Below are 9,176 nucleotides of genomic sequence, written 5' to 3'. Positions count from 1 at the left end.
TGGGGCAGTGCTGGTTTCAACAAGACGGCGCTCCACCATACACAGCTCGCACCACAATCGATCTTTTGACGAAAGTGTTTCCTCGTCGTTTGATGTCGAAAAATGGCGATTTTGACTGGCCACCGCGTTCGTCCGATTTAACGCCATGGGGATATTTAAAATCAAAGGTTTATATTAATAAGCCAAAGACCATAGAAGAGCTCAAGAACAACATCCGTGAGGAAATAGGCGTTATTCCAGCCGAAATGTTAGCTAAAACTATGGAAAATGCTGCAAAACGGGCACAATACGCCGTACAGGCTCAACGCGGCCATTTGAGAGATATCATATTCAAAAAGTGATGTCAACAAATCTACTTGAACCAAATAAAATGATTATTATCGTCAACATTAAAAAAATTGTGTTTTTCTTTGATTTAAAAAAAAAAACACATGGGTGCGTCGAATATGGACAACACTGTATATTTAAAAATACTCCAAGAAAACTTGTTACAAAGTGCTGAAAAAATGGGATTGTCTGAAGGATTTTACTTCCAGCAGGACAACGATCCCAAACACATCGCGCACATAGTGAAGATGTGGCTAATATCAGACATAAAGTACCTCATTTGTTGTCAACGCCTCCACAGAGCCCAGATATGAACCCTATAGAGCATTTTTGGGATCGTTTGCAAAAACGATTAAGGAAGCACCACATAACTTCCAGAAATTAACTTAAAAGCTTGCTCCAAGTCGAACAGCAAAATATAAATTCGGATTATACAAAAAGCTTGATTCACTCAATGCCTGACCGACTGAAAGAGGTTATTCGATTACAAGGATATTCTACTAAATATTAAATGTAATTTTTCTCAAATTGTTATTAAATTTTTTCATATATAAATACTTTATTGTAAGAGTATCAATATTTTTGCTGTGCGAATTTTCAGATTTTCAATGGTTTTTTCCTTCTTATTTGAGAATGAGATAATTTATATTTTATATTTTTAATTTATTTAATTTTTAATAAAATATTAAAATACTCAAAAACTTTCGAGATATTTTTTATATAACATCTTCGAAGTGGTAGGGTATCAAGACTTCTGCTGTACACTGTATATTCTAAGGGATGCCCATTTTGGCTACCTGTTCACTTATGAACCAGAAGTCAGTTATACTCGTAAGTGCCGTCAGTCTGCAGGCATCCCTTCGTTTTATATTTGTTAATGTTGATGTTTACTTGTGGTTGCTGGTGGGCCATAACATTTTGCTGACTATCGGTTGTGTGATTGCTCCATCTATTGGGTTGGGGAATAAGTTTATAGGCTAAGTATTCATTCGATAGAACTCTTTCGGCACTACAAACTCTTCTGCTCTATTTAATTTTTTATTCGTTTTGAGGCTTAGAAATGGAATACCCAGCAGGCAAAAATCATTATTTCCGACAATTGCTCTTCCTTGCTTTTCATCGAGGTCAAAAAGCTGCCGAAGCAGAGCGCGACATTTGCGATTTGTCTGGAGAAGCAGTCAGAGGTGAGTCTACAACACGGAAATCGTTTCCAAAGTTCGAAAATGGTCAAAGCCGCCATAGTCCGTCGATGACCCCACAGCGGAAGCCCTTCTTAATTCAATGAAGAACGTTTGAGGAGAACGGTCGCTAAGCCAGTCGTGAATTAGCCGAAAAAATGAGCTACGATCATAAAACGATTTTCAATCTCCTTCATTCAATGGGATTTACCGAAAAATTGGGAGCTCGGGTACCTCACGTGTTCAATGAAAAAAACAAAGAAAGTCGCCTTAAAATTTCTTCTCAGCATTCGCCCGCCGTCGAGCAACACGCAGTCATAAACAACGCTTTTTGAACCGAGAGATGAGAAATGGTGCCTATACATCAATATGAAACAAAGAAAGAAGTGGGTGGCTCCAGGAGATAGACCAAAGCCGAGAGTTAAGCCGGACCATCATGTAATTCATCCAAAGAAGATCATGATACGTGTTTGGTGAGACTGGGAGGGCATGGTGCATTGAGAGCTGCTCGAAAAGAATGACACAGTCAACAAGAAGCTCTTCATTGCCTAGCCACACCGACACATCGACTGAAAAGATGTGATCGACATGGGCCAACCATACTCCTTCACGGAAACGCTAGGCTGCATGTTGCGCAAGTCGTCAAAGCGCACTCCAAGAGCTCGAATGGGAGGTTCTTCAGCATCCGCTGTGTTCTCCGGACTTTGCACCAATCAATTATCATCATTTCCGCTCTCTGTCAAACCATATGAACGGCGTTACACTCGATAAAAAAGTAGTCCTTAAAAACTAGCTCATCAACTTCTTTGACACCAGAACAGGTGATTTTTGGCGGAACGGCACCAACAAATTGGTCGAGAAGTGGTAAGAGGTTATAAACAGCAACGGTGTATATATAGTTGATTAACTTATTAATATAATTATTGTTTCTTGTTTAATTAAAAGGCTTCGGTAAAAACGCTACGAACTTATTCCACAACCTAGTACATTTCTAAGGCACCGTTGGGACGATGTAATCAGTCCCCGCCAAGGTGAACTGAGCTTGTACATTAAGTTTCATGATTCCAGCGAACCGCTTCATTTAACCCAAATGCGCTCATGATTGCCATATCCTTGAACCCCCCTAGGACATGATCTAATTGCACCGGCTAAGCTTTGTATCCTGCCAGGTAACTTGATGTTGTAATCTCATTCAAGAGCTTTCCACCAAACTACCAATCCGTATGATAAAATTCGTTGTATAACCAACCGCCCTATACAGCCATAAAGGATAAGCATATTTAGGTTGAAGACTCTATCTTGATCGCAGCATACGTTTACTTTCAGCTTTCCTTACGCGGTGTTCGGGGTAAACCATTTTTATTTTTCGACTTAGTCTCCTTTCAGGCTTATACACTCCAACGCTGTTCTAGTTTGTTGATCCCTTCCAAATAATAAAATGTGCTCAAGCCTTGAAAGTAGCCATTCGTTTGTGCAATCACCGCCTCGTTTGAATAACATTTTTTGCTCGCTAGCCATTTCTTCAAATTGGGGAACAAATATTAGTCCGAGGGACGAATAGGGTGGATGTAAAATGAGTTGGAACCCTATTTCCATTGATTTTCCGACCACAATTGCTTAGGCAGGAGCTGCTACTAACTATAACTAGACATAACCTTTGCGCGGACTTTTCAAATGACCCTCGAGCCCAAATGTTCGATGGAATTGTGAGCAAAACGTAAGACCGAGTGAATGATGAGGTTCAGCTTATCACATAGCGCACCTTCCTAAACTCCCACTTCCCGAATACCGCCATCGGAGTCCAAGCACCACCCATCGCAGACGAAGAGCTTCAACTGCCTCGAGATTCCTACGTTATCTTGATACAATTACGTTCCGGATATTTTAGTAGGTTAGAGATCAACATTTCCAGAATCTACCCCGATATACTCAACATATGTGTGGGACGTGAAAGTACCTCGGATAATACTAGCCACCCAAGAATAATAGATTACCAGGTTTGGCCAGTAACTATGGAGACAAACAAATTAATTGTAACTTCGGCTGCCACGTCACGGGGTATTCGCTTGCCGAGATCTGCACGATCATTTCACACTCGTCCAATCAGTCGGTGTTTAGACGACATCGAAGTAACATGAGCAAAGGCTGCGTTGCCTTTTTTTCGTATATCATCAACATCATTTCAGTTTTTTCGTAAATAAACCGATGCCATAACCCCGATTACGTCAGTAAATCAACTGATTCTTTCAAAATCGCTATGAGCCAGTTAATGTTCTGATGTTATCCACACCTCTCTGATGTATTTCACACCGGAGACCAACAAAGAGTTTACATACATAAATTTACTTTAAAACCTTCACTTTCTATATTTACATGTAACTTAAAATCATTTGCTGCGAAATTAAAAACAAAAACAAAAAACTTTAACGCTTTTCACATCCTTCATTTCTACCTTCTCCATTAATATCTACTTAAAATATCTAATTTGTCTTCATTTCTTCATCCTTTCCGGCCACTAATCGGCCATCACTTCATACATATTCGGTCCCTTCTTTAGCAAATATCCTTGCAAATTTACAACTTCCACCAAATTGCTGACGCCACATGAGATACCTGCGCGCGTTGCCATATCCTTCAACTCATCGAAGTCGAATATCCGTCGTCCCAATGCACTGGAACGCATTTGCAACATTTGTATGAATTTTTTCACTGTACCCCTTTGGCTGGTGGCTGCGCTCGCCGTGGCGGGATTTGTGTCAATATAATTGCTCGTCGCGGTATCGGCAATACTGTGCCGTACAATGCATAGGACATCGCGTACATGAGCGTTTGTCACTTCAGCAGAGAAATCGACGCGTGCACGGGCCTGTGAGAGTCGGATGAGGCCTTCAAGGTGACTGGAAATAGTATAACAAAATCAAGTAATGAAGAAATTTTATTATCAATATGGTTTCAAAGTAAGAACTGGAGAAAAGTATCAATTCAAAATATTTCTTAAGCACTTAATTTCCTATTTTTTATACTTATTTTATATGTTATTATATGTATAGACTGAGAGGATATTTAAAGTCTTCACGACAAATTTTTAATTTATTTTTTTGACGGATACATATCAAAATATGTCAAGCGATTTGGACGATTTCAGTGATTTGACTTCAAACAAGTACACGATTAATGAAAGAACCAAGGTGAATCTATTAAAGGTGATGTCAGTAGGCTATGTGATTTGTTTTGTTTTTTTCCCCCCCTTCTTGGGCATTTTAATCGACCAATTGTCCGAAAACCAAGATTTCGAGAAAATTGGTGTTAAAGTTAACAAGTTGAGACCGATGTTTCTGTCAATAATGAAAACACAGTGAAATAATAATGAAAATGGCTTCGCTGTTTTTCTCCTTGGAAGTCGATACCCTTCTGCATTGGTTTGAAGCAATTTTCAAAGCAGTTTTACTACTGAGAAGTGGATACCTCCAAAATAATCTGTTCAAAGGCTTCAATGCATTCGACAGGCGTTGAAAAATTGTTGATCTCGCATTTTATTTTTAATATTCGGTAACAAAAAGAAATCATTAGGTACCAAATCAGCGTTGTAAAGTGGATCTTTTGAGTGCTCAAAAACTCTCTTGTGAGAGGCAACACGTGAGCACTCGCGTTGTCATAGTGTTTTTTAGAGGACTTCAAAGTTTCAGTTAGAACGCAGTATTAAAAAAATTATGCTAATTCTATAAAACTATAAAGCATATGGGGATATAAAAAAAGAAAGTCAAGAGAATTCTAAAATATAAGTTTTTTTTTCATAAGTGACAAAAAATATTGCAAATGTTTTTGGAAATTTTATCTTTCAGAATTAAGACAATTTTTTTTAATGCTGGGTCCCAACTGAAACTTTCAGGTCCTTTAATAAAAACCCTTGCTTAAGAAACAGTAGAACATTTCTTGTGTAATTGTCCACCCTTAGCTAGGAGTAATACCAGGAGGAAAATACCATTTTCACTCTCTTACGGAACTATCCGGTATTGGGATAAAACAAACGTTTCATTAGAGCATCTAAATGGTTCCATTATAAATAAACACTGAGGTATCCGTGTTACACAGTGGTACCACAACGGACCTACATGGCCTAAGTGAGTTTAGCTACTCAAAACCTAACACAACCTAATAAGACCACTGACGTGGTGAGTGAGGATGCGGTGTATGTCAATCATATTTGACATTTGAACTAGACAGCTTCAGTACACAAACAACCAAGCAGTGGAGTGGATAAAGGTCTAAAGAAAGATTTCCATTCCAAGATATTTTTTTTCTACTTTTAGTAAAAAAAAGTTTTAAAACAAAATTGGATAATTAATTTTGCGCCCCATATCGATTTCCTCATGTGTGAGAAATAGAAAACCATTTTCGCAAATTGGTATATATAAGTCGAGTTCAAATGCCGTTAATATCTTCAGAGGCCTATAATAAAATTTAGCAAAACATTTTAATCCCCTGGCTACTACCTGGTGGGTATTTTTGGCCCTCTTTTTAAAGAATTCACATGAAAGTTTATTAAAAAGGCAGTTAGGGAGTTTCTCTACAGAAATTTTAAGTAAAAAAATGTACAAGGGATCACTTAATATGACAAACGCCTGCGTGGGTTGAGTTGAGGTTCGTTGAGGACCTAAAGTGGCTGTTTCACTGGGTAATTTACATGCATAACGTTAGGTTCTGAAGATTTATTTCAATATTGTATGGATATAAGCTAAGAGCTGTAAGCAAAAACTCAATTTCTGCAGCTGTCATTTGGCCAAAGCGCATTATTATTAAATCTTAAATGTCAATATATTTGAAAACTAATAAAGGCAAGACAATGACAGTTTCACTGATTAATTTGCAAAAATATTGCTATAAAAATTCATATTTTATAAGTATATGTAGCTCTCCCGAATGGCCTTAGTACGCTTTCTCATATTTGTGCGAAATCGTGAATGCTTCTGTGCCATGCAAAATGAAGGACAACGGCAGGAATGGTAGGGTAGGCAATTGAAAATTCTTTAAATAATAATAAAACTTAAAATAATAATAAAATAAAGTATGACTGAAAATGTTGTGGAGAATTTGGTTTTCTGCACCTTGCATATGAAGTATAGAGCTTTGATTGACTAAGCTCAGCGTTCTCAAATAGTTAATCTTTCAAACAAAAAAAAAACGAATTGCTTACTAATAGTATTATAGCAACATTGTACTTTTTATTTTACGCGAAAAATATTTTCAAAACTGTCTTACAGTCATGTGAAGAATAATAGGGACACACAGAAATATTTCATACGAATACAAATAAAACCATTATTTTCAGTTATTTCAGGTTAGTGTTTTATTTTTAAATAGGCCAATAATATAGCTTAAAAATAATAAAATAAAAAACTCAAATTCTTTGCAAACAATAAAAATAAACAAAATTTTAAAAGCAGAAGTCATTTCACGCTGTGAAAAAAAATAGGGACAGCTACAAAAATTCAGCATTTATAAATTGTTTATAAATTAAATTATTTTCGCTTTTTAATATTTTGTTGGACAGCCTTTGCTTTGTATAACAGCCATGCACCGTCGAGGCATAGAGTCGACCAACTTCTGGCATGTGGCCTGAGGAATACTTTCCAAAGCTTTCTTTATTATTGACCAGAGTTGGCCTTTGTTGGTCGCTTTTTTCCCTCTCAAAGCTACCTTTACATGTTGCCACAAGTTCTCAATGGGATTTAGATCCGGTGATTGAGAAGGCCAATCCAGTATGTTTATTTTGTTATTGGTGAACCATTTCTTGACCAGCTTCGATATGTGCTTCGGATTGTTGTCTTGCTGAAACACCCATCGAAGTGGCATATTATCCTCAGTATAAGGCAGCATTACCTCATTTAATGGTACAATAAATCGCAGCCGTCATTTTCTCCTCGATTCGGTATACCGGACCAACACCTTGGTAGGAGAAACATCCCCATACCATAATTGAGCCTCCACCATGTTTAGTGGTTTTAATTGTATATTGCGGTTTGAAAGCGGTGTTCACTGGCCTGCGAACGTGTTGGGAACCACAGTCAGGATAAAACATATTAAATTTAGACTCATCCGACCACAGGATATTCCGCCATTTCTGCACTTACCGGTTGATATTCTTGTTCGCAAAAAATAACCTTTTAGTAATATTGTTTTTCGATAGAAGAGGTACTTTTAAATTAGTCTTTTGCGAATAGTAGATGTGTCGACATTTAAGGAAAACTCACTTTTAATATTAGTTGAAGTTGCAAAGGGGTTCTTTTTAACAAATCTCACTGTATTGTTTTCAAGACTTGGAGATATTTTTGTTTTTCGCCCATGTGTTTCCTTATGTGGCGTGTGTTTTACTGCATTTTCTACCATTGTCTTAGAACAGTTCAATATTTCGGCTATCTGTCTATATGAAAATTCCTTTTTCATTTTTATCTGCTCTCGAAGCTGGACGCTGCAATGTTTTCCTCTGCTCATTATGGTTGAATAAATCGTATTATTTGCTTATCTCTTTAATTTATGTACACACTCTATCTTTTATATAATACTTTTATTCTTTGTAGCTCTTTAAAATCCTCAGTATTTTTGAATAAATATTAATTTAATTTTCGTGGCCCTATTATTTCGCACACACTAAATTGAACTCACTTCACAAAATGATCAAAAATTATGAAACGACGCAAAAAGTGTTTGCTTTGATAACGGTATTTTACTTCAACGGCATCCCAGCAAGCAATCACACAAATAACCTCGTACAATTTAGTAAAGTTGAAGCAGAGTTATGTTTTGAAATTTTTCAAATGACTGTATAAGAACTTAAATTTGTGCGAACAATGTGCATGTCATCATTTTGTAAAAAAAAGTAGTTGCTCTTAGTACAATTAATATCAACTATGTGTCTATAAAAGTACAATTAATCACTAAGTCGAATTTAAGGAAAAATATATTGTTTCGAAACTATGCCTTTTTGTTGCTGCGATCATCATAAAACTAGCCATTATTTGGCACGAGAATTAAGCCTTTTTGCGGTTGGTGAAAACAATGAACGGCGACTGGATGTATGGGTATCAACACTCATATACACACATCACACGCACACACATAAAATTCCGCAAACTGTAGGCGTGCGTGTAACTACTCAAGAATGATTCGTTTATCGATCCCTACTTGTTCGATACACACAACTACGTGTGTAAGTACGTAGGTCTAAATTCATTATTAACAGAAACATACAACCATCGGCAACCTCGATCAGTTCTCAACTCATCTCCGCATTCATTTCCATTGTAACTGTTGTGGCATGCGGACAAATTTTCCTGAGTTTTTAATAAAGTCGTCAGTGAATCGAAAAGCGAATTTAGTTATTGAAAAAGTAAAAGGAAATGTGAAAAACGCATGTGTAGGTGTGCAAAAAAAATTGTTTTTGGAAAGTTGTGGGAGTGCAAACAGCGAAAATTGTGAAAATTAGTGTTGTTTTTAAACAAAAATAAAACAAAAAAGAAACTACTACTATTAATAAAAAATAAATTAATTGAAATACAAAAAAAAAAAAAACAAAAATACAAAAACAAAATTGTGAAACTTAATATTTTTAATGGAAAAAAAAATTGTTTTAAACAAAATAAAAAATAAAAAGTAACTAAACTTCAAGTTTCA

The 9,176-nt window shown here is 36.5% G+C and overlaps 1 protein-coding gene across 1 annotated transcript in view; it reads right to left on the bottom strand.

Moving 5' to 3' along the window:
• Positions 1 to 3,663: 3,663 nt before the first annotated feature.
• LOC129253412 (DNA replication licensing factor REC) overlaps positions 3,664 to 9,176 on the bottom strand; it is a 37,270-nt gene continuing 31,757 nt past the window's right edge. The window contains exon 5 of the mRNA XM_054891774.1: positions 3,664 to 4,402. Within this exon, the coding sequence (XP_054747749.1) occupies positions 4,021 to 4,402 (382 nt within the window). The 3' untranslated portion in view covers positions 3,664 to 4,020. The remainder of the gene's footprint in view (positions 4,403 to 9,176) is intronic.

This window comes from Anastrepha obliqua, chromosome 1 (assembly GCF_027943255.1).
Source record: "Anastrepha obliqua isolate idAnaObli1 chromosome 1, idAnaObli1_1.0, whole genome shotgun sequence".
Classification (NCBI taxonomy): Eukaryota; Metazoa; Arthropoda; class Insecta; order Diptera; family Tephritidae; genus Anastrepha; species Anastrepha obliqua.
This window is presented reverse-complemented; position numbering and strand designations above follow the sequence as displayed.